The 27,167-nt window shown below is 43.2% G+C and overlaps 1 protein-coding gene across 1 annotated transcript in view; it reads left to right on the top strand.

The window, feature by feature from the left end:
- Nucleotides 1-2,421: 2,421 nt before the first annotated feature.
- FGF12 (fibroblast growth factor 12) overlaps nucleotides 2,422-27,167 on the top strand; it is a 725,478-nt gene continuing 700,732 nt past the window's right edge. The window contains exons 1-2 of the mRNA XM_073578632.1: nucleotides 2,422-2,536; nucleotides 2,619-2,757. Coding sequence (XP_073434733.1) covers nucleotides 2,745-2,757 — 13 coding nt within the window. The 5' untranslated portion in view covers nucleotides 2,422-2,536; nucleotides 2,619-2,744. The remainder of the gene's footprint in view (nucleotides 2,537-2,618; nucleotides 2,758-27,167) is intronic.

Genomic DNA, 27,167 nt, shown 5'->3' with positions numbered 1-27,167 from the left:
CCCGAGGTCTTCTGGAGACCTCTATGGTTGTCAGTGCGGGATTGCTGTGAGCGCCACCCCGTGGTCGGCGCTCATAGCAGGTTAGCAATTCTACTACATAGAAGTGATCTGATCATCGCTTCTACGTAGCAGAGCCGATCGGGCTATGGCAGCTTCTAGTCTCCCATAGAGACTAGTGAAGAATGCCAAAAGTAAAAAAAAAGTGTTTAAAAAAATAAAAGTTCAAATCACCCCCCCTTTCGCCCCATTCAAAATAAAACAATACAAATAAAATAAAATCAAACATACACATATGTGGTATGCCGCTTTCAGAATTGCCCGATCTATCAATAAAAGAAAGGATTAACCTGATTGCTGAATGGCGTAGTGAGAAAAAAAGTCAAAACACCAGAATTAAATTTTTTTGGTTGCTGCGACATTGCATTAAAATTTAAAAACGGGCGATCAAAAGATCGTATCTTCACCAAAATTGTATCATTAAAAGAGTCAGCTCAGCACGCAAAAAATAAGCCCTCACCCAACCCAAGATCACGAAAGATGAAGACGCTACGGGTATGGGAAAATGGCAATTTTTTTTTTTAAGCAAAGTTTGAAATTTTTTTTCAACCACTTAGATATAAAAAAAAAACCCTAGATATGTTTGGTGTCTGTGAACTCGTAATGACCTGGAGAATCATAATGGCAGGTCAGTTTTAGCATTTAGTGTACATGTTTAAAAAAAAAAAAAGTGTTGGACTGCACTTTTTTTTTGCAATTTCACCGCACTTGGAATTTTGCTTGGTGTCGTTCAAAGGTACAACTCGTCCCGAAAAAGCAAGCCCTCACATGGCCATATTGATGGAAAAATAAAAAAGTTATAGCTCTTGGAAGGAGGGGAATGAAAAACGAAACTGCAAAACCGAAAAACCGAAAAAAAAACTCTGGAGGTTAAGGGGTTAAATACTGAGGTAAAATACTGACCAAATACTGAGGTAATATGCAGACCAAACACTGAGGTAAACCACTCACCAAACGCTGAGGTAAAACACTGATTAAATACTGAGGTAAAATACTGACCAAACACTGACGTAAAATAGTGACCAAATACTGAGGTAAAATGCTGACCAAATACTGAGGTAAAATACTGATCACACACTGAGGTAAACTGCTGAGTAAATACTGAGGTAAAATACTGACCAAACACTGACGTAAAATAGTGACCAAATACTGAGGTAAAATGCTGACCAAATACTGAGGTAAAATACTGATCACACACTGAGGTAAACTGCTGAGTAAATACTGAGGTAAAATACTGACCAAACACTGACGTAAAATAATGACCAAATACTGAGGTAAAATGCTGACCAAACACTGACATAAAATAGTGACCAAATACTGAGGTAAAATGCTGACCAAACACTGACATAAAATAGTGACCAAATACTGAGGTAAAATGCTGACCAAATACTGAGGTAAAATACTGATCACACACTGAGGTAAACTGCTGAGTAAATACTGAGGTAAAATACTGACCAAACACTGACGTAAAATAGTGACCAAATACTGAGGTAAAATGCTGACCAAATACTGAGGTAAAATACTGATCACACACTGAGGTAAACTGCTGAGTAAATACTGAGGTAAAATACTGACCAAACACTGACGTAAAATAATGACCAAATACTGAGGTAAAATGCTGACCAAACACTGACATAAAATAGTGACCAAATACTGAGGTAAAATGCTGACCAAACACTGACATAAAATAGTGACCAAATACTGAGGTAAAATGCTGACCAAATACTGAGGTAAAATACTGATCACACACTGAGGTAAACTGCTGAGTAAATACTGAGGTAAAATACTGACCAAACACTGACGTAAAATAATGACCAAATACTGAGGTAAAATGCTGACCAAACACTGACATAAAATAATGACCAAATACTGAGGTAAAATGCTGACCAAACACTGACATAAAATAGTGACCAAATACTGAGGTAAAATACTGATCACACACTGAGGTAAAACAATAAAACACTGAGGTAAACTGCTGACTAAATACTGAGGTAAAATACTGACCAAACACTGACGTAAAATAGTGACCAAATACTGAGGTAAAATGCTGACCAAATACTGAGGTAAATGAATAAAACACTGAGGTAAACTGCTGACTAAATACTGAGGTAAAATACTGATCAAATACTCTTTAACGCTTCTGCCAGTTTTAGTCAGAGGGACATACCCAGCCTACTGCCCAGGTAGGGAGGACATCAGTGCTGGGCTGCCTGCATGTACACCCACAGACTACATCTGCCTGCTACAATCCCCTCTTGCTGTCAGGAATCCAGGCCATTTTTACCTTGTGCTCTGGGTGACTAAACACTACAGCACTATTTCCCAGGAAGGCTTGTGTAATGCTAGCAATAGGGGAGACTCTCGGGCATGCGCAGTGCTTCTCTTCTTGTACATAGTGAGGCTGGAGTGGGCAGAGCTGGCACTACACCTGCAGCACCACAGTCAGTGGACAGCGCCGCTCTGCAGCACCACGACCCAGGTAACTGGCGCCCTGTTCCTACCACAGCCCCCCTCCAGGCATTGTCCTCCCCTCACCAATGTCATCTGGTGCTTGATTGCAGATCAGGGGCTGCAGGGATCCATCCACACGCAGCATCAATCCCAGAAAGGCTGCAAGGAGCATTCTGCGGAGGAATAGCACGGCTTCCAAGTTCCCACAACTTCCAGGCACTTGACAAAGGGCAGCGATGGAAACCAAAGGTAGGAGACCCTGATCCTTCCTGGCCATGTGGGGTCTCGGGTGGGAATAGAGCTGGAGACTGCAGTGCTGTGGGAAGCTGAGGCTGCTGCTGCTGGGTCGATCACACACAGCCCAATGCAGCAGTGCTGGCTCTGTCCTGTGCTTCTGATGGGAGCTGGATCCAGGGGAGCATCAGCCATGGATCTGCCTGTGTCATTGCGATGTGTGCTAGGCGAGCAGGGGGCTGCTGCTGGCTGTGCACCATTAATATATGCAGGATGTCTGGGCAGGGGGCTCAGCCTCCTCCATTCAGTGCCCGATAGAGAAAAGTTCTCTGCCTGCTGCTGGATGAATAGGGTGGCCCTGATCCTGGGGAGACCCACACCCTCTAGTCCCTCCAGTGCCAGCCTAGGCAGATTGCACCCAGCATACTGATTCTCCCTGGCACATGATGTCAGAGAAGCCTCCTGTGTAGAGAACTGTGCACTCAGACGATAGAAATACAGTATATGTACAGGATCAGGGTTGTACGGTCTGTAATCATCCATGTATGTGGAGTGAAGGCCATTATCCCACGGGCCTGTATTTTTTCTGGAGCAGGTGTTTTTCTTACATTTTGGATCAGGTAAAGGCTTCACCCACTCCTTGTATGTAGGCATAGCTCAGAATTACTATCCAGAAGTATAGGCCCATATATATGGCGGCTTACTGGGAACAATCTGGGGACACATGTCATAAAATATTTCTGATTTCTGCTTTGTTTGTTCTTGTATCTCAAATTTAGTTTGGTAGAAAAAAAAATTAAGTAACCCCCCCCCCAAGAAAAAACCCCCCAAAACTCACAGTAGTAAGTTCTCTGATGAGATATTGTACATGATCAGTCCTGAAGGTCACACACTGATACTGATGTAGTTAAGTCATCATATCCGAAGGAGCAGCGTGTAGACTCGTCACACCGACACTTCACATACAATAATGGAGGCTCCTTGGATATTCTGGATTCCGGTCCATGAAATAGATTTTGCTACAGTTCAATGTTCACTACCGCATAGGGAATTCCACATGTACGTATAATGCTATCCACCATCAATGATGCTGCCATTTAGGAATTGTCAATAACATAAAGGCCTTACAAACTTTTGTGACTCCGACCCAACTCTTATGCGTTAGTTTACGGGCAGCCATCGGAGTGCAGCGCCAATTTCAGAGCAGAGAGACCCTGTAGTTCATTGACTATAGAGAAATTCAATACAGAATTTGTATGATTTGCTACACCTTGAAGATTTATCATAAAAGTTCGAGGAAAGAAGGTTTGGGTACGCATTAAGTCGCAATGTATTCCATGAATGTTGTTTAAAAAAAAAAGCTAATGATTTATACAGAATGACAGTAATAACGTCACAGTCCTTAGATTATTTCCAGATACATCAGTCTACTAAGTGATCGGCGAACAAAATTGATCTTTTACATCAAAGCTCATCAGTGGTTTAATTATTGAATTATTTGGTAAATAAAAGACAGCAAAACTATAACAAACTAGAGTACAAACTCAGAGGCTAATAATGATACTTCCAGATGTATCACTAAACGGTCCCACGTTTTATGGGATCTCTCATCGATTGACAATCCAGGATGGATACAAATGCTTTATGGGAAAAGCCACTTAAGGTCTTAAGGTTCTGGATAAGCTGATTTGGGCAAGAAATCTATTCAAAGAGTGATAATAAGTTCTGATAATATCCATAAACATTTACAGTCATAATATTGAAAGTTTATGGTCTCTTTTCTTTTATTACAGTGTCACAAAACATATCTGCCTAGATGCATATTTTTCATAATTATTATTATTATTGACAAAGTAAAAGAACATGCAAAGGTTATATGCACAAAAACAGTAGTAAAAGTTGTATAGGGTCAGTATGATATATGTATATAGTGTGTGTGTATATATATAACCTATAATTTTCTTGAGGTGAAGGCGGGTGGGGGATAAGCTGAGAATTCAGTGCAGGGCATTTTATGATGATGTGGTAAAATATTCCATCTAAGATACTGTATCTTGACAGGACTTCATTTCCTGGATTTATTCATCAATTATACATGTGCTGTGTTGGATAGTTTGCATTTAGCACTAATAGAATATGGGAACTCATATATTTATATATTTTTTTATGACTTTTTTAAAACTTGCTGGTGTTCAACAAGGAGTGCTGCTGGCGGGCATTCAGGAAAACTGAACCTATATGAGAGTCGTGAAAAGTGAACTGGTGCTGACAAATTCAGTCAATTCCTAAACCTTTCATGTGTGACTGCAGGAATCCCTGCGGTAGTCTCCAAAGAGACGGAGTGCTAGCAAAAGAAAATAGGTGATCCTTGGAATAAATTCTTAAACTTGTTACGTACAGAAAGTTAGCTTCTCATCTTTATCCCTTTTGTTAGGTACTGTATTGAGACAAAATCTCCAATGACTACACTGCTCCTTCTATGTCAGTGTGCCATGCACTAAATCAGCTCTCACGTGAAGACCAAGTGAGCAATATCTTGACATACCAGGCTCGATCATGACTTGACAAAACAAGCACATTGTGCTGAAATGTGGTGACTTATGCAACCTGTCCAAACACTAGACCTGTCCTACAAATGGGTATTCCCATCTTATAAAGTGGTGGGATACTGCTTGGATATTACATCTCTTTATAGTTAGTAAAGGTCTGACTAATGGGGCCCTACTGATCCTGAGAATAAAGGGACTACAGCACTGTTGCACATTGTGCAGGGGAACTGCAGCAGAGTTGCTTTACTAATTAATGAGGACATATGCAGTGGAGGGGCTTTTCATCACAATGGCAGATGTCAGACTCCCATTAATCATGAAGTGATGACTACTGATGAGCGAGTGTTCTCATTGCTCAAGTTTTCCCGAGCATGCTTGGGTGTCCTCCGAATATTTTGGCGTGCTCGGAGATTCAGTTTCTGTATCCGCAGCTGCATGATTTGCGGCTACTTGACAGCCTGAATACATGTGGGGATTGCCTGATTGTTAGGAATTCCACACATATATTCAGGCTGTCAAGTAGCCGCAAATCATGCAGCTGCAGCAACAGAAACTAAATCTCCGAGCACTCCAAAATACTCGGAGACCACCCGAGCATGCTTGGGAAAACCCGACCAACAAGCATACTCACTCATCACTAGTGATGATGTATCGGAGCACTATGCCTTCTCATTATAAGATGGGAATAACCCACAGTTTTTACTTGCATTTGGTGCTTCCTTTCCACCTTTATAATCAAACTCGCCAAATTATTTATCTCTAATACTGACAGTAATAATCAGTTTTTGTTTTCATGGATATTACTAAAATTGCTATTTTTACTTAGGGAAGGTTACCTTTTTGTCTTAAATTCATTTTTCCATGAACATTTACTTCTACAGATGTTATATCCTTTTCTTCTGAACACTCCGCTCAGCTAATTAGAGCATTCTCCAAGGCGCTGTCTGTTCTATGCTGATTGTTAGGTACTTGCAAGATAGTTGATACGGGATAAGAAAGTGTCTGGAAATGTCCAAGAGAAGCATATCATTCATTTGCTGTTTTCTTGACAAAGAAGCACAGACAGGTTGAATTCAATAGACTTATGTCCTCTTTCAACCTTTATAGTTATATATCTACGGCACATTTAAAGGGAATCTGTCACCCCATTTTTGGCCTATAAGCTGCGGCCACCGCCATCAGGGGCTTATCTACAGCATTCTGTAATGCTGTAGATAAGCCCCCGATGTAACCTGAAAGATAAGAAAAACAAGTTAGATTATACTCACCGGGGGGCGGGGGCAGGGGCGGTGGGTGTCCCGGTCCGGCGCCTCCCATCTTCTCATAGAGCAAAAATGGGGTGACAGATTCCCTTTAAGATGAAGGTAACTATATTCCATTCTTGTACAGAATTGTGTCTTGTTGTCTAAACTCCTATGTTTTCCGGTTTCTCACTTCTCGTGCTCTGAGCACTATTGCCGACCTCACCAGTCGTTGATCTTACCATGAGGATGATTTGTAGCTCTTACTTAGATGTGTAGAGTATAGGGCAGTCTTACCCTGTCACATTTTCCTCCCTCTTTAAGTGAATGGGATGATGGACCACATTGCTTACCAGGCAGTATGTTTGTCTGCAATTGCTATAGATTTTTCTCCTCAGCTTTGTGGACATTTTTGCCATGAGAACAGACTTGAATATTGCGGCCAATAAATTGAAATTTCCATTAAACAGGATTAGAAAAAAGGTGCTGCTTAGTTTTTTCCTTTCCCCTAATTAGTGCCACTCTTGTCCAGCTTTGTGGTACTTTAGGAAATGGGGATAAGTTGCGATACCAGTCCCAACTAGAGTTGAGCGAAACAGGTCAGCCAGATTCATAAGTCGCCGACTTATGGCAAAGTCGGGTTTCGCCGACCGAAACCCGACCACAGCGTGAAGTCGGCCATGCGGTCGGCAAATCGAGCGCCAAAGTTGGATTTCCCAGAATGCTTGCACCTGACTTTTTTCAGCCACTGAGCAAGGACGTACACTGTGGGCAACGAGATGACATGTGCAGCGTCCGGGAAGAGAGAGAGTTTTCGCACACTTTAAAAAAGCAGTTCGGCGTGTAGGTGTGTTTACTGTCCTCCACTCCCTGCTGACTTTGCTTCCCCATTGACTTGCATTGGGTTTCGTGTTTCAGTCGGACTTTCGACTTTTCACGATAGTCGGCGGATTTAGTTCGACTCGACTTTTGAGAAAGTCGGGTTTCATGAAACACGACTCAACCCTAAAAAAGGCAAAGTCGCTCATCTCTAGTCTCTGTGACCAAGAGTAGCAGCCATTCTCGAAAAAATAACTTATGACCCTCTACCACCCGACATTGGCACTATTTACATAGACTAATAGCAATATTCTATTCAGCAAAATCTATAAATAGGAATAATTGTTGAGATTGATATTTGTTTTCATATGCAGTATATTATATATATGATGCACTTCGAGGAGACATTTTATTCCCTGATCCTTTTTAAATGTGTCTGTAATTTAGTGTAGTTGCATTGTGATACTTTCCGATTACCATCCATCTTCCTCAGTTTTCCTTTTTTGCATCACATGACCGCTTGCCTTTGCTAGGTCACACTTGGACTGGTGTGCGGTGCGGTGCTGCTTCCACCAATGTAAGGCTATAGGCCTCGGAACAAGGCTCTATAGATTTACACTGCGAAAGCATCTTCCAGTCTACAAATAAACTCTTGTGTTATCCAGCTAGTCTGATTTGATTCAGGAGAGGACTGGAGCTGTAAACCAGGGAAGATGGTCATCACTAAGGCTAGTTTCACACTAGCGTTTATTCGACGCAGCACACGGCGCCGCTAAGCCCCACCCCCTGCCCGCTCCCTGCCCGCCCCATCCGGTCATCGCCGCCTACTATCGTACATGGACGCTTGCGATCTGCGCACCCTATCTTTAGCATAGGGTGCGCTGGCCGTGCGCTAGTAGGATTTTGGTGTGTGCTGCGCACTTTTGAAGGTGGGTCCGTGCGCGCCGAACGCAGCATGTTGCATTTCGGCGCGCACGGCACACCTTCAAAAGTGCGCAGCGCACGCCAAAATCCTACTAGCGCATGGCCAGCGCACGATCTGCGCACCCTATGCTAAAGATAGGGTGCGCAGATCGCAAGCGTCCATGTGCGATAGTGGCGGCGATGACCGGATGGGGTGGGCAGGGAACCAGCAGGGGGTGCTTAGTGGCGCCGTGCACTGCGTCGAATAAACGCTAGTGTGAAACTAGCCTAAGTATTTTAATGCACTTACATTACATTACAGACTTAATTAGAAGGGATTAGGGGAAAATATTTTTGCTGTGACTGATTCCTTGATATAACATCTGACATTGTAACACATAGTTTATATGGATTAGATTGTTATAACAGTGAGAAACAGCTTCTTGAGAGGAAGGGTTCACATATCTCCTATGCCGACCCATCGAGATCAGTCTGAGGATCTCAAGTGGTCCAAGAGACATTATGTACGGTAAGTCTTATCAGTCTCTAAGACTCCCCCGGAAGAAGGCACTCAAACCAAGACGCGCGTGCGAGCCGTGGCACCACAGATCTGAGTTAACTGTTTATTGCCATCATGTTCTCTTTGCCTTCTAATTTTTCTACTGCCTTTTGGTGATGCTCACCAATGGCGTTATACTACTGTTGTAGTGATCTGGTACTTACCTGTTATATATTTACTAGATGAAGGCCCGATGCTATCGTATCGGGAGGGCGGTGATGTCATGATGGGGGCAGGCTTTTCAGCATTGAGAATCTCTTCCCCCATGTGCTCACCCACCTATCCACTCTCTTTTTCCACATGTGCTGACTTCTCTCATCTGTGCTCTCTTATTTGACCTGTCTACCCCATGTTGGCATTGATATTTGCTTTTTAAAGGGGTTTTCCCATGAACGAAACTTCATTTTAAAAATTGTCTGTGTCGGACCGTGTACAGAACATACTACAGCTCCTGGGCAGGGGAGGAAGCTAAAGACAATACTGACATTACAGCAGGAGATCGCAGAGGATACATTTTGTGAGGTAAAATATTGTTTAAAAACAGTCAGTGAAATATTTTACCTCCAAATGTGATCCCCTGCTGTAATGTCAGTATTGTCTTTTGCTTCTTCCCCTGCCCAAGAGATGTGGTATACTCCGTACACGGTCAGAAACAGACAATTTTTAAAATAAACTTTCGTTCGTGGGAAAACCCCTTTAATGTGACCAGCTTCCTCTGCCTGTAGACATGTCACGCATCTGCCACCGGGATCAGCCGAATGATTCACTGCGCCTGCGCGGAATTTGCGCAGGCGCAGTAAATTAGATTGCCGCCATCTTTGTGCAGACACATACGGCGGTCACATTAAAACTGCGCATGCGCTCCTCCTGTATAAAGATGGCGGTGGTCAGTGAATCATTCGGCTGATCCCGGTGGCGGTGTGTTCGCGACGGTGTTCCGCTGGTGGTACTGCGCAAGAGGCTGCGTATGGCACGCCTGAGAATCTAACTTTTTGTGGAAATTCGTAACAAATTAATTTAATTCACAATCAATATATTCATCTCTAATGGCAAAATGACCAGCATTAAAGAAATAATGTCTTGGTCATAGCACCTAAAAGAGCAAAGTAAGGTTTTTCTTTTTGGTTTTTTTTTAAGGACAATTCATCTTGCTTGACTTATCTTGAGATATCATGAGTCCATAAATACTATGGTACATTATACATCGATAGTAGGTGCGGCAATAGAGAAGTTTAAATAGTAGGAATTGGGCATACTGCAGGAATAAGAATGGCACAATGAGGATAAGTAGAGAAAAGTTAAAAAAAAAATTAGAAAGTTTCATAGAGGCAGGGAAAGGTCAGAGACGCCCAGAGCCTGCGTGCTGCAGTACGTTACTCTGCACTCAACAGGGCAGAGAAGTACGCCTGCGCAGGAGCGCCAGGCCGGGGAGCGATGAAGCAACAGGAGGGCGGCATCGCAAGAAGATGAGAGGCGCCAGACACAGGCTTGCAACACCCATCGGACCGCATCGGACGCCCCCCACCGGGTGAGTATAATAAAATTTATTTTTCTTATCTTGCAGGTCAGCCAGGAGGCATTATAGAATGCTGTAGATAAGCCCTGAAAGGCAATGGCCGTATCCTATATCGGCCAAAACTGCTGACAAGTGCACTTTAACTGTAGCCCTTTTAGAGATCATTTAATCTTCAACTTGCTTAACTATTCACAATAACAGTAATTTTGACCAAACTTTTACATGCCACTGTATATATATTTATATATGTATATATTTGTATGTGCGTGCAGTCTGTGTCATTAAATATTGCCATTAGTTAAATTGTAAAATTATAGGTAATGGTTCTTCATCTATAATCACATTACTCATTACTTGCGGCTGGGTTTTAGTGCAGGGTATATTCTTGGTATTTCAAACATCTGAGATTAGATTAGTGAGCCTGCATGACTCAGATCCGACTGTCTCCTGTTATTCCCTGATGTATGGAGCTTGTTTCAAGGAAACTGCTGATTTATTAAACACAGTTAGATGGCTGTATGACTGTTCTATGCCAGGCATGAAATTCTGCCACTTTTGCCATGTTGTGAGCTTTGCACATGTCTATCTTACAGAATGTCTAATTACCTACCTCTATAAATGGTGTACATATTAAGCTACTTGCACACTAAATTTGGTGGTTTGGGGTAAGGAGTAATCACTGCATATGCTTTAATAGTTTTTTTTTTCCTAAATATTTTTATTGAATTTTTTTCATCTTTTTTAAATAATAACAAAAAAAAAACTTTGACTATTCCAATTTGACACTAAATCTGTCAGAATTAGTTGATATATCCAGTTTCCTGTGGCTCACTTTAGATTTGTCGAATATACAGGCTACATCGATGAGAAGAAATATGTCATTATTATTACAAGGTGGACCAGTTGATGTGAGCTCTATTAAACTGGTGGAATCTGAGAAACGGTACAAAAACAACACTATATACAGAGAAAAGGCACTGTATACATGTCTGTACTCCACCACTTCTTGGGGACTGTAACAGTGCATGACATTTCCATGTTAATTAACCTTCATTCACTGCAGTGACGTGTATACACCTTGCTGTGCTGTGTATATATTTTAGTAATTACAGGAAGAATCTGCATGTCTGTAAGATGGCCACACCAGGGAAGGTTTTATTAATTTAAAAATATGTAAAACAAGCTACACTCTTCAGAGAAAACCCAAGCACTATTTATTTTCTAAGGCTAGTTTCACACCAGCGTTTGGAGGCGCAGCGCGCGCTCGATATGAAGCTCCTCCCCCTGCAACGCCTCCTTCGGTCAGCTCCGCCTATGGGCACATGCCGCTGCATGCGACCTGTGTACTCTATCTTTAGCATTGGGTATGCAGGCCGTGTGCAGGTATGCTTTTGCCGGTGCTTGCGTCCTTTTGATGGTGCGCTGACCTGCGCCAAAAGCATGGTGTTGCATTTTGGTGCAACCGGCGCACCGTCAAAAGGATGCATGCAGCGGCAAAAGCATACCTGCGCACGGCCTGCATACCCAATTCTAAAGATAGGGTACGCAGGTCGCATGCAGCAGCATGCTCCCTTAGGCAGAGCTGACCGGAGGAGGCGCGGCAGGGGGCTGAGCTTCACGCCAAACAAGCGCTGCGCCTCCTAACACTAATGTGAATCTAGCCTAAGTATGTCAATTTAATAAATGTATCTCAAGTTACATACATCTATACTTAGGGTATGTACACGCGATCAGTAAACGCTGCGGGTTGGACGTTGTGTACTTGTGCAGCGTCCAAGCCGCATCGGCCAGATGTTACAACATAGTGGATGGGATTTCAAGAAATCCCATGCCCACTATTTGTGCACAGACGGCTGCAGCTCACCCGCAGAGACAGACATGCGGCACGCCTCTCCAGACTGCAGCATGTCAATTTCTCTGCAGAGATGCTAGTCTCCGCAAGAGAAACTTCACCAATAGAATGTATTGGACGTGGTGAGTCTGTAAGGTTCACTGAACACATGCGGATTCACAGGTGTTCAACAGGCGGCATCGCTTTGGACACAGAGAACATGCGCTGCGTCCAAAGCGCTGCCACTTCCGGATCGTGTCCACATACCCTTAAAGGAAATCTGTCAGCTTCTTTGTCGTCTGAGAGCAGTCTGATGTAGGAAAAGAGAAGCTGAATCCAACGATCTGTCACTTAGATTAACTGCGCCCCGGCCCTGACTGACACTCGCTCTACATTGCGGCCGGCTGTCAGTCAAGGGATGGGGGCGCGGTTACAGCGGCCGCTCTGTATACTCAGCAGTGACTGAACCGGTGTTCCCCCGCCCCTATGACTGAATACCGAATGCTGGCGGGAATAAAGTTCATTTTCTTCCCGCTGTCTTCAGCTAAGTGCAGGCAGCGGGCAGCATCATAACGCGATTGACCTGCAGATTAACCACACAACCGCATATTTGCAGATTGACAGCGTTATTCCTGGTGCCAGGTTCCCTTTAATTTATTAATAACAAAGTGTGAAATACAAAGTAACAGAACTTTTTTGCTTAATTATGTCAGCATAAGAAAATTAAAAACAAATAGCGCTCCTTGTGCGGATCAGCAGATAATACAGGTGCTTCTCACAAAATTAGAATATCATCAAAAAGTTAATTTATTTCAGTTCTTCAATGCAAAATGTGAAACTCATATATTATATAGAGTCATTACAAGCAGAGTGATCTATTTCAAGTGTTTATTTCTTTTAATGTTGATGATTATGACTTACAGCCAATGAAAATCCAAAAGTCATTATCTCAGTAAATTAGAATACTGTATAACACCAGCTTGAAAAAAATATTTTAAAATCCGAAATGACAAAAGAAAAGTAAAATATTAGTCCCATTGGGATCTTTCCTATGATCAGTGAGGAAATGCCTGGACAAACTATGTGTAAGGGTATGTGCACACGTTGCGGATTTTGATGCGGATCCGCAGCATTTTTTACGCTCGGATTTGCATTAAATCCGCAGTGTATTGTACATGCAATGTTAGTCTATGGTAAATGAAGAATTGCTGTGCTCATGCTGCGGAAAAATCCACTCAGATTTGCAGTGGCTTTTTCTCCACAGCATGTCAATTCTTTTTGCGGTTCCGCAGCCGCGTTTTCCAGTTGTCTCTCACAGGAAAGATCCCAATTGTCAAAAACTCACCCAGATCACAACACACCCACATCAGATAGGTTACAGAAACTTATTAACAGGGAGTCATATTGGATATTTAAACTATCCACCCTGTCACCTGAAGAGCTCAATGAATGTATAGACAACAACGATTAGTGATGATTTGCTTGGATACTAATATTGTAAACTGTACAATTTTTGCCCTTTATACTCAAGTTGTTATAGGGACAAATATATATATATATATATACACACACACACACACACACACACACACACACAGTATATATATTTTTTTTTTTCTGAGACTATACCGGTTCTTGTAGACAATGGAGCTGGAGTCAATTTGGTGGATTCCTGCTTTGTTCAGACCCATGGTCTGATCGGTAAGGCACTGGTGAGACCCATTATCATTCGAGCAATTGACTCTGTTCCACACAGCCAGGGGAGTGTGACCCAAGTCGTAGATAATAATAACCTGCGTATAGTGACTCTTCATGAAGAGTCCCTGTCATGCTACGTCTTGAAGGGTTTGCCATTTTTTTTATCGTCTTAGGCCTTCCCTGGCTGAAGAGTCACAACCTGGTCATAAATGGGCGGTCCATGGAAGTAGTCAGTTGTGACCAATCTTGTAAGAACTGCTGTCTGGGAGATACGATCTCTGCCATCCTTCTCAAACCTACCCCTTCTTCTCCAGTGGGGACAGCTACAGGTCTACAAGGGAGTAGAGGCAAGACTCACCCCTCACCACAAGTAATCCCTGAGTTTCAGAGTCCTCTCAGGAGGAGGTATCAGGGGATGGTGGTCATTCCCTCTGTGTATAGCGAGGGTATGAGTTTGGTAACACAGGGAGACACTTCTGTTTCTGTTCCTCAAAGAGTTCACCATCTTTAAGCAAACTCATGCATGGAAATAAACGTTAAGGTCTGGACCTGTGGGTGTCCACCAAAAACATCAGGTGGAAGTACGCATCTGGGACCTGGAGTTCTATGGTGATTGGGCGGTGTTGGGTGTCAGCCAATCTCAGCCTGGGGACTTTCCAGCTGGAGTTACCCCCAGTAATGCAGGTACACAACTTATTCCATCAGTCAGCACTCTGGAGATTTGTTGCGCCTCCAGAGCCTATGTTATTGCCATCTCCATCAGGCTTCTTGAGGATCAGGTGATTGCAGAGGTGAATTCTAGTGGGTGGAGATGTCATTTTCGGTAAAGTCCGGTGTTGAGGGTCCAGAGGACCATTGTTGAAAGGGGCTACAGTCACAACTCAATTTTAGATTTGTGGCAGCTCTGATTCCGCTATCATTTAAATGTAGTTTTTTCCTTTCAGGCCAGCAAGGGTTAAATGTCAGTTTTCTTGCTGGCAGCTGCTTTGTTGCTAGTCAGATGATGTGGGTGGTGACCACTTCCACCATCCTTTAAAAAGTCACATGACCCATCAGCTGACTTTCGGTGATAGAGTAATCTATGTTGACCAAGCCTGGAGTAAAGAGCTCTCTGGTTGCAGTAGTGAATCTGCTGTTTTCGTGGAGTTCATAGTCTTGGTGCCTATCATCTGCTGTATGGTGCTTTGCAGTAGAGACAGTTGTTAAGTACTGTATAAGTTCCCCTCTGTCTGTCTTGTGTTTTGTCACTCTCCTTGTGTTGTTCATCATTTGCAGTGGTGAGGGTAACGTCCTTGTCTTCCAGTGCACTAGCCAGGGATTAGTGAGGTGACAATCAGGGACTATGCATGTGAAGGCGGCGGATGGGTGGGGGGACCCACTTAGGGTGGTAAGGGAGTTTAGGGACAGGCTCAGGTTAAAGCTCAGGAGGTGCCCCTGTCCCACATTGCCTACAGTTAAGACCTTCCTCACACCATCCCGTTGTAGGTATAAGTGGTGTCGTCCGGTCGTGACATTCGTCCAGGTAGGGGACAATCAAGATGTCCTGCTCCCTCAGGTGTGCCATCGCTTCTCCTTCCAGCTTGGTAAACACTTGAGGAGCCACCGCCAAGCCAAAAGAGAGAGCTCTGCACTGAAATCATCTGATTACCGCCATTATGGTATGCTGAGGAACTTCCAATAGTGTTTATGTATGAGAATGTGATAATAAGCACCCCTCATGTTCAGAACTTTCATAACGCAATCTGGAAAGGGATCTTGACAGTTGTTTTTATTGACTCCATTTTGAACTTTTGAGGCTTTAGTGAACTGTTCAGATTTTTCAATTTGATTATTATCCTGAAGGATCTGTCTGGTTTCTTCACCAGAAACAGCGGAGAGGAGAATCCTTCTCTTTATTCTTGTAGGGGAATCTCCTGGTGGACAGCTTTGTTTACTAAGCTTAGTACCTCGTGTTCTAGGGCCAGTTGTTCCTCTGGAGTAGACCACAGAGGAGTCACAATAAAATTTGGTCCTGGGTCTGAGAGGAATTCTAATTTTAGGCCCAACTCTATTATTCTCAATATCCAGTAGCTCCTGAAAATCTTTTCCCTGGCTGGGATAAAGAGGAATAATCTTCATCCCACCTGGGAAAGACATTCCTGAGAGGGCTTCCTATCCTGAGAGGAGCCCCCAAAGAGGAAACCTCTGCTCTTCTTTTTCCTTTCTTCTCACCACACACTTCTTCAGGTACGCCTAAACTGAAGGTTCCCTGTCAAGGACAGGAAACCGACTGATGCAAGGGAGAGGTACCAGTCTTTTTATCTGTAGGTTTCCTGTCTTTTAAGGGCGGATCCTCTCTCTCCATAGTGCGGTCATGGGGGAAGGAGAAAAGAGCATCAGCAATAAGACATGTCAGTATAGATTCTGTAATACATTTTAATGGCCGTGATTTAGCAACATGCCATGTGCCAGAACCTCAGTGTACTAAGTATGTATGAATTGTCCAATTTCCCCAAAATAAACATGCTGAGATGATTATATTGTTTGAGATTTTTAGTAGTATGAAAAAATGGGTTTCAAAAAATTAACTTTCTTCATGCCCTGAAAACTTATTTATAGGGGTTGTCCAGCATTAGCCTACAAGTCTGCAGTCACTCTATATTACTGCAGACTTGTGAATCCTCACAGTACGCACCCTGTGTGCTGTGGGGCTTCTCGGATGCTGGTAGCGGGCGTGTGAACGAAAGTATGTGATTTGCATACATGTAGTCACGTGCCAACTAGACCGATGCAGAATCGATCAAATGTGTATTGAGTGTGACTGGACAAAGTCTAGTCAGAATGTGGCCCGAAGTATGCATACTTTCAGTCACTTGAAAACCTGCAGTCGGTGCCAGCACTGGAGAATCCTCACAGCGAACAGTGTGTGCAACATGAGGATTTGCAAGTCTGTAGACTGACTGCACACTTGTAGCCTAAGGCCAGACAACCCCTTTAAAGAGTAGTAAATTATATATAACAAACAATCATCAATTACATTTGCAAACGACAATGCAAAAGAGAATACCAGAACATCAGTTCTAGACTGGAATTGAAGTTAATGGAATATGGAAATAGTTAGTTTTTAGACAGTGTCAGGTTGGCGCCGTCATACTGATTAAAATGATACCTGAGTTGATGAAATCCATCTTGTGGTTGTTGTTTAACCTTTATTTGTAGTTTTCAGTTACTGAGATTCTCGTTGTCATGATCCAGGTTGGATTATGACAGATATTAAATGCACTAGTAACCTTTTTTTTTTCCTAAAGCTGTGTGCTTAAAGATAGTTTTGCCCCCCTGTGGCCATTAGGGTCATTGCACTGTGGTGGTTTCAGTTCTAGTTTTGCCCCAGGTGGCCGTTAGGGTCATTGCACTCTGGTAACTTTAGTTTAGTGCACGTGATTATGTAGCAGGTGTGATTGCTGGCTCTTACCTATAAAAGAGCGTCAGGTGGTTGCAATCACTGTTGGTGATATTGCTCATTTCCAACCAAGTCTGGTGGAGGAAGGAGCAACTGAGAGGAGTTCCTTGCAGCTCAGGCAGAGCTCTGGTGTAGTAGCTTCTGGTGGAAGCTGAATTCTGGTGGTGGACTCTATTGCTTGGAGCAATAGCAACAGAGCAAAGCTAAGTGGTGTTATCCCTGTTTGTGACTTCCCTTATGTGTGTTTCAGTGCAGTGGTGGGATTAGTTTCTGCACCGTCCATTTCACTAGTAAGGGATAGGTGCAGGGCGAGCTAGGGTTCTTAGGTTCCAGCTCGGCGACAGGTGCGGAGCCTGTATAGGGACTGTTAGGAGTGTAGAGACTGGCTCAGGGGGGTGCAGGAGGTCTCCACGTCCCCGTTCCCTATCGCAGGGCCCTCCATTGTAATTGTTTCCCTGTTGTTTCCCCTTATTATTTATATTCGCCCTGCTGGAGGCTGTGTATCCAGTTTCACGTGTAATTCTGAAATTCACCTGCTGGAGGCGGTGTATCCGGCTGCACGTTTTATTATTTAAATTCGCCCTACTGGAGGCGTTGTATCCAGGGTCGCGTGTGTCATATAAATTCGCCCTGCTGGATGTGGTCTGTCCAGTCACACGTTGACCATCACACTCGTGCTTTGGGTCAGCCTGTGGGGGGAGGGGGTCTTTATGTGGTGCTCTGCTTACAAATGAATCTGTATGGGCTTGTGACAGTGATTGTTCAGTAACCTGTCCCCTATTTTACATACTAGATAGAATTTTGTATGAAAAAAAATGAACATTCATCACGCAGGCGGCGCCTGCGCGGTAGCATGATACACTAGATAATATGCCTATATGCATTTATTATTTAGTCATATAATATAGTGGGGAGAAAAAAAAACAAAACATTATTTTCATCAACATGGCGCCGGCGGCCGCACGTGCCCGGTAGCATCTGTTGTATTACGACAGATGGTACTGCACAGGCGCCACCGCCGGTGCCATTTTGCTAGAGGAAAATTTTTTTTGTCTCCATCAAGATGGCGCCATCGGCAAAGACTGCGCAGTAGTATCTATCAGATTGCGATAGATATTACTAAACAGGCGCCGCCATTATGCTAAAGGAAAAAAGAAATTTGACTCCATCAAATTGGCGGCGGCGCCTGCACAGTAGCATTTATTACTAATTGATGCTGTTGCGCAGGCACCAACGTTGCCATCTTGATGGAGACAATTTTTTTTCCCTCTAGCAAAACACGATAGATACTACTGAGCAGGCGCGGCCGCCCACGCCATTTTGATTAAAATAATGTATTTTTTTCTTCCCACTTTATTATATGACTAAATAATAAATGCATACAGGCATAGTATCCATTGTATCATGCTACAGCTCCGATATGTAAAATAGGAAGCAGGTCACTGAGGAATCAGTGACCTGTCATAAGCCCATAAGGATAAATATTTAAGCAGAGCACCACATAAAGCCCTGCCCACAGGCCGCCCTGGAGCATGAGAATCTCATTAACTGAAAACTGAAAATAAAGATTAAACAACAACCACAAGACAAATTTCTTCACCCCAGGAATTTTAATCTGTATAACAACGCCATCCTGACAGTATCTGTAGTTTACTGAGGACAAGCCTGCTGGCAGGTTCCCTTTAAATGTATTAGGGTTCCTTAGATTAAGGCAGACCAGCAATAAAATCAGATCATAGATCTTGTGTTATTACCTTCAAATTGAAATTATTTTCATAGTTACCACTTAGTATATACAAAAGATGAATATATTATTAACATTTTACAAAGATACTGTAATGTAAGGGTTGATTTGCGTATACAACACCATAAAAACTATCCTCAGGCTGTCTCCCCTCACGTGGTCATTATGAAAAGGATGCAAGCCTCATGCATACCATATTTTCAGGCTCGATTTAATAGAATACAGTGTAGAAAAACTTGTTAATGTGATGTATGTTATAGATCTAGTGTCAGTGACCTCAAATTTGTATAATCGGAGCACAAATGTTGCGATAAATATACAGTGTAATATATATATTAGCTCTGATTGTCGTGATGTCATCTGTCATCTGCCATACCTGACAAATTAAATGTAATGCCAGAGACACGGAAAGGAAGGAGATTCGCAGGCCTCCCGACTTACCACCAGGTACCACTGACCTCGATGATGGACCGGAGACTCGCAAAGCAGTCCGCTCAAAGAACAATGTTGAAATTGTAACACCAAAAAGGAAAAGTTCTGTAAATCACAGTATTTATAGACATATTAATGATATGCAAGTGTTGATAAAGTGGAAACCTTTTAGAGAAATAGCTGTACATATGATTCTACGATCAAATCAATGTAATGCCAAACTTTTAGTGTACGAGGAATGGATAATGAAGGACTTTTGTTATAGTACATGAAGCCACTCCACCCCATAATTCCGAGAGTAGGACCGATGTGACATTCCCTCATGAAGGCCACTTCATAACATGACCCACATGAACCAATCTCCAGCTATCACTGCATTTAAGACAAAATTGCTGAAGAGGATAATAGACCTCATTGCAGCCCCCATTGCCTTCTTGCTCTGCACCATTATAGCCTTTGTGAGTGGTGGCTTGTGCAGATGAATTCTGATGGTTTATGTAGACACTGTTTGATGCTTTAGGTTTTTTCTGCAGAGTAGAATGGATCAATCGTGAAATCGGTTGTATGCCAGCTTGTCCAAAGAATTCTAGGGGTCATTTTTCAGCATGACAACGCCAGGCCACATAGTGCTCATGGCAGGCCCGGATTGGCCACTTACCCAACCGGGCATTTTCCCGCTGGGCCGTCATTTTCAAGAGGTTATGGGCCGCTGGCGGCGGCCGGTCGGCCTTTTTTTTTTATCCTGCCGCCGACCCTTTAAATTTTCTGACAAGGCGGCAGGCAGCGGTGGTTAAAAACGTGCCACGACGTGGTGACGCTGCACGTCGTCGGTCGACAAGGCCCTGCCCCTGGACCGCAGCAGGAGCAGGAGGAAATCTTGCGGCCACGGCCATTTTTAATTTGAGCGCGTGGCTTGGGCGAGTCAGCGACGGTGCGGCCCTGGTGATGCTGCAGCCGTGGCCGAGCCAAAGCAGCAGGGAACAAGAATCAGATGAGTGTCTTTTTTTTATAAATCAATCAGTATTATGTAGGGGACCACATGTGGGGCTAGTGTACTGTATGGGGGATAACATGTGGGGCCAGTGTACTGTATGGGGCATGACATGTGGGGCCAGTGTACTGTATGGGGGATGACATGTGGGGCCAGTGTACTGTATGGGGGATGACATATGGGGCATGACATGTGGGGCCAGTGTACTGTATGGGGATGACATGTGGGGCGGGGCCAGTGTACTGTATGGGGGATGACATGTGGGGCCAGGGTACTGTATGGGGCATGACATGTGGGGCCAGTGTACTGTATGGGGGATGACATGTGGGGCCAGTGTACTGTATGGGGCATGACATGTGGGGCCAGTGTACTGTATGGGGGATGACATGTGGGGCCAGTCTACTATATGGGGGAACTACATCAGGGTCCAGCATACTATATGGGGAATGACACAGGTGGGGCCAGTGTACTACATGGGGTACAACACAGGTGGGGCCAGCGTACTATATGGTGGATGACATAGGTGGGGCCAGTGTACTTTATGAGGGATGACAGGTGGCTCCAGCGTGCTATATGGGTGACTACAGGTGGGGCCAGCTTACTATATGGAGGATTACAGGTGGGGCCAGCTTACTATATGGGAGATTACAGGTGGGGCCAGTATACTATTTGGGAGAATACAGGTGGGGCCAGTGTACTGTATGTGATGCCATTATATGTGGGGCCATCGTACTGTATGTGATGCCATTATATTTGGGGCTATCACAGTATTTGCAGGGCTATTAGGACTTTTGCTCTGGGACCCCATGTAGCTCCAGACCATCAGTCAGCCGCAGTATGTTGTTGTTCCTGCCCCAATCTGCAGCAATCTGGGTCACTGGATGAGTTAGGATTCTATGCCATCCCAGAGACAACTTTAGTAAATTTAAAGAGAATGTCCACTATTTTAACATTGATGACCTATCCTTTTCTCATCAATGTCTGATCTGTGTGGGTGTGATACCTGGCATCCCTGCCAATTGGCTGTTCTCGGTGATGGCAGGAACTGCTCAGTTACGGCACAGGTGTCTACTGTATCCTGGCCACGGCTGCGTACTGCACATTCGTGACCTATTCAAATCAATAAGGGGCGGATGTGCAGAACCCGGTTGTGGCCACTTTACAGTAGATTGAGCTTTGCTGTGCAGTTCTGTAACTGAGCAGTTCCCGCTGGCACTGAGAACAGCTGATCTGCCAATGGTGCCAAGTGTCGCAGCAACGCCGGTCAGACATTGATCACCTTGTCCTAAGGATAGGTCATCAGTGTTAAAGTAGTGGGCAACCCCTTTAAATACTCATCTTTCCCTCGTCTGGTACAAACCTGGCTCGTCGCTAACTTTTGTTGCTGATGATAATTACATTTTCTCCCTACTAAAATGGCCAATCCTCCAACCGGTTTTGCACCAGGAGCTTATTTGGCCAAGAACATATGATTTCTATCAGTGCTGGACAATCAGTCCCTATATAAATCAGATCTTTAAGGCCAAATAAGCTCCTGGTGGAGGTCTGGCTGGAGGACTGTCCGTTTTTAGTAGGGCGACAACTGCTTTCATTTTCTTTGTGGTGATAACATTAAGGGCTTGTTCACATGATTGCTGATTGCCAGAGAATCAGATGGATTATGGTAATGACTTTGGTCACACTCTGATCCGCGTCTGATCAGTATCAGTTTACTGTGATCTGCTTCTCTCGCATGAGAGTATGGTATCACAGGTGTGTGGAGGAGATGGAGAACTTAATGTCACCACCTTCTCCATTGTCTGCGTCAGCTTAAATCAGACTGTAGTTGAATGACGTCAGAGTGAAGTCCAATGTGTCACACGCACCCATAGACTTGTACGGGTGATCCAAATTCCAAAGTCACTCGCCGCATGCTGCAAATTTCAGACCTATTTGGACTGAAGAAAATAACGCAGAACTGCTCTGCCCCATAGTATAACATTGGGCTGAGTGCCATCTGATAAAACATCACACAGCACTCTGCCGTATTATACACCAGTGTGAGCGAGCCCTCACTGCGCCAAACAAGTTCTCGTCTGCCTCCATCAATAGAAAAGTAAGAGAACTGGAGGAGAAGTAATGAGAATGTGTTTGGCAAATCACAAAGTTATGGTTACGTAACAACTATCTGCACCACCTGGTAAAGCCGAATCCCAACATTACACTCTGCTAGTGTTCAGCAAGCTGCACTGCTAACAACATGCACTGGGTGGAAAACCCCTTTAACAATGTTGGAGTATGGGCTGAGTGTATAAATAATATGTAGTGACGTTAGGTCCTCCTGCACCTAGGGAAGGCATTGAAGACTTCTTAATTATGATTCCCCCTTCCAAAACCAAAAATTGCCAGCGGGGTCACGGGGCATAGGCACGGTCACAGAATGCTGTGTCTCCTAACTTTTAAAGAAAAAGTCATTTTTCAACTATTGAACTCCCTTGGGCCTGTTTCACACTTCAGTTGTTTGACGTCAGTTGCAAACCCCCAAAGTGTGAAAAAACGGATCCTTTTCCGCTATGCAAAAAAAGAATGCATCGGAAGAGAGAGAGAGAAGAGAGAGATTCGCCACTGCCAGAAAGGCATTTGGGGTTAAAATGCATGACAGAATAAATGTTCCGGGCATGCGCAGTTTAAAATAGTGGGTCCACCCCTGAAAAAAATGTTCCCTAGTCTGTCTACTCCAGATGGCAGATGCTAAAAAACAAACAAATCCGTCAAAAAACAGATGCAACGGACGACCATCAGTCATAATCTGCCGCTAATGCAAGTCTATGGGAAAAAAAAACAGATCAACCAAAAAAAAGGCGGATCCGCTTTTTTATAAACCTGGCGGATTTTGACTGACGTCAAACAACTGAAGTGTGAAAGAGGCCTTAATGTGCTTTCGTGTTCAGGGTCTCCAGACTTTGATCGACAAATGCTAAAGGAGCTGCTAGCAGCAGCTCTTGATGATTTCCACGACCAAGTGCATTAAGCATCGCAAAATATTTCTCAGACAACCATTAATAGCCTCCATAATATCATTGCCAAGCTGTATTAGTGAAGAGATTTGAGGGTGGTGCTTATATTCAATAAAGAATACATCGAAATGTTTTGAAAATAGTGTTACAATTTTTTCAGAATTTGCATATCATTACCTTGTCTATCAATGTTATGATTTTCATTAGTTCACTACTTTTCCTTCTTGGTTTTCCAATTTCACAGTTGAGAAGTGTAAGTATATATATTGTATATATAATAATAATATATATTGGTAGGACTGGGTGTAAAAAAGATGAACTATTTCACTAATTGCACTGCATCCATGGGGCATTGTAGTTTATATACTTAGATAAATGTTATATGTTTTCCCACATAATACCAGTTTAATGTACAAACATTACATTATCTTACTCTTCTGTGAGTGAAAAGTCTGATGATTTCCTTGCATTAGTTGGTATAAATGCTCAGAGGTTAACCAAGAATCCATCACTTACCACCCACTGGCTGTGAGACCTCTTCTAGCTCACTCAGGCTAGTTTCACACTTGCTTTTTTTTGCAGCGCGTTTTTCCCGCAAAAAAACGCATTGAAAAAACGCATACATAAGCATACAACTGCTGCGTTTTTTTCAAGCATTTTTATGAGCATGCATGAAAAAAACGCAGCGTTTTTATGCGTTTGTATGCGTTTTTAGTGCGTTTTTACCGCGTTTGCGTTTTTTTCCAACATTTTTAGGTGGCCCCTCACACTACCCAAACCATGACTTTACTAACCCTAACCCTGACCCTAACCCTAACCCTAACCCTGACCCTAACCCTAACCCTAACCCTGACCCTAACCCTTAACCCCTTCATGACCAAGCCTATTTTGACCTTAATGACCAGGCCATTTTTTGCAATTCTGACCAGTGTCCCTTTATGAGGTAATAACTCAGGAACGCTTCAACGGATCCTAGCGATTCTGAGATTGTTTTTTCGAGACATATTGGGCTTCATGTTAGTGGTAAATTTAGGGTGATAATTTTTGCGTTTATTTGTCAAAAAAATCAGAAATTTGGTGAAAATTTAGAAAATTTTGCAATTTTCAAATTTTGAATTTTTATTCTGTTAAACCAGAGAGTTATGTGACACAAAATAGTTAATAAATAACATTTCCCATATGTCTACTTTACATCAGCACAATTTTGGAAACAAAATATTTTTTTGTTAGGAAGTTATAAGGGTTAAAAGTTGACCAGCGATTTCTCATTTTTACAATAAAATTTACAAAACCATTTTTTGTAGGGACCACCTCACATTTGAAGTCACTTTGAGGGGTCTATATGGCAGAAAATACCCAAAAGTTACACCATTCTAAAAACTGCACCCCTCAAGCTACTCAAAAGTACATTCAAGAAGATTATTAACCCTTCAGGTGTTTCACAGGAACTAAAGCAATGTGGAAAGAAAAAATGGACATTTTAATTTTTCCAACAAAAATTTTCTTTTAGCATCAATTTTCTCATTTTCACATGGGAAACAGGATAAAATGGATCCTAAAATTTGTTGGGCAATTTCTCCTGAGTACAACGATACCTCATATGTGGTCATAAACCACTGTTTGGGCGCACGGCACGGCTCAGAAGGGAAGGAGCGCCATTTGACTTTTTGAATGGAAAATATGCTGGAATATTTAGCGGTTGCCATGTCGTGTTTGGAGAGCCCCTGTGTGCATAAACATTGGAGCTCCTCCACAAGTGACCCCATTTTGGAAACTAGACCCCCCAAGGAACTTATCTAGATGCATAGTGATCACTTTGAACCCCCAGGTACTTCACAAATTGATCTGTAAAAAAAAAAAAAAATACTTTTTTTTCACAAAAATTTTCTTTTAGCCTGTTTTTTCATTTTCACATGGGCAACAGGATAAAATGGATCCTAAAATTTGTTGAGCAATTTCTCCTGAGTGCACAGATACCTCATATGTAGTCATAAACCACTGTTTGGGTGCACGGCAGGGCCCGGAAGGCAAGGAGCACCATTTGACTTTTTGAATGGAAAATTTGCTCCAATCGTTATCGGACACCATGACGCATTTGGAGAGCCCCTGTGCACCTAAACATTGGAGCTCCCCCACAAGTGACCCCATTTTGGAAACTAGACCCCCTAAGGAACTTATCTAGACGTGTAGGGAGCACTTTGAACCCCCAAGTGCTTCACAAAAGTTTATAACACAGAGCAGTGAAAATAAAAAATATTTTTTTTCCTCAAAAATGATTTTTAGCACACTATTTTTAATTTTCACAAGGCTAACAGGAGAAATTGGACCACAAATCTTGTTGTCCAGTTTGTCCCGAGTACGCTGGTACCCCATATGTGGGGGGGAACCACTGTTTGGGCACACGTCAGGGCTCAGAAGGGAAGGAGCGCCATTTGACTTTTTGAAATGCAAATTACTTCCAATCGTTAGCGGACACCATGTCGTGTTTGGAGAGCCCCTGTGTGCCTAAACATTGGAGCTCCCCCACAAATGACCCCATTTTGGAAACTAGACCCCCTAAGGAACTTATCTAGATGTGTAGTGAGCACCTTGAACCCTCAAGTGCTTCACAAAAGTTTGACGCAGAGCCGTGAAAATAAAAAAAAAAATTTTTCCCTCAAAAAATTATTTTTTAGTGCGCAATTTTTTATTTTCACAAGGGTAACAGGATAAATTAGACCCCAAAATTTGTTGTCCAGTTTGTCCTGAGTACGATGGTACCCCACATGTGGGGGGGAACCACTGTTTGGGCACACGTCGGGGCTCGGAAGGGAAGTAGTGACATTATGAAATGCTGACTTTGATGGAATGGTCTGCGGGCATCATGTTACATTTGCAGAACCCCTGATGTACCTAAACTGTGGAACCCCCCCACAAGTGACCCCATTTTGGAAACTAGACCCCCCAAGGAACTTATCTAGATGTGTGGTGAGCACCTTGAACCCCTAAGTGCTTCACAGAAGTTTACAACGCAGAGCCGTGAAAATAAAAAATATTTTTTTTTCCTCAAAAAAAATGATTTTTAGCTAGCAATTTTTTTTTCCACAAGGGTAGCAGGATAAATTGGACCCCAAAAGTTGTTGTCCAGTTTGTCCTGAGTACGCTGGTGCCCCATATGTGGGGGGGAACTATTGTTTGGGCACACGTAAGGGCTCGGAATGGAAGTAGTGGCGTTTTGAAATGCAGACTTTGATGGAATGGTCTGCGGTTGTCATTACGTTTGCAGAGCCCCTGATGTGCCTAAACAATAGAAACCCCCCACAAGTGACCCCATTTTGGAAACTAGACCTCAATGGCGAACAAAAGAAAAAAATAAATTTTCCAAAAATTTACAAAAAACGAACAAATTGTTAGGCAACTCACCAAACCCTGACTAATGCACTGGCAGGATACAGCAAAGCCCCAGTGATAAAGGCTGGGGCAGCACAGGTGCATTCCACTGATAAAGACAGCCAGTTAACCCATCAGGGTCCGGCTGCCTAGTGGGAAATGCACACTAATAAGGCTTGCATAAGACATAAGTCACACTGATAAGTGTGATGCATAGTGTCTGAGCAGCCTATCAATGACGCCAAGATAGGCGGGCCGCTCAGCACTATATACATGCATCACACCAAATACCAAGCCAACATGAAGGGCTAAGCTGCATCCTGTAGAAATGATAAAAA

This window comes from Dendrobates tinctorius, unplaced genomic scaffold (genome assembly GCF_039654945.1).
Source record: "Dendrobates tinctorius isolate UK_male_01 unplaced genomic scaffold, ASM3965494v1 ptg000060l, whole genome shotgun sequence".
NCBI lineage: Eukaryota > Metazoa > Chordata > Amphibia > Anura > Dendrobatidae > Dendrobates > Dendrobates tinctorius.
Note: the sequence above shows the minus strand (reverse complement) of the source record. Positions and strands in the feature narration are given on the sequence as shown.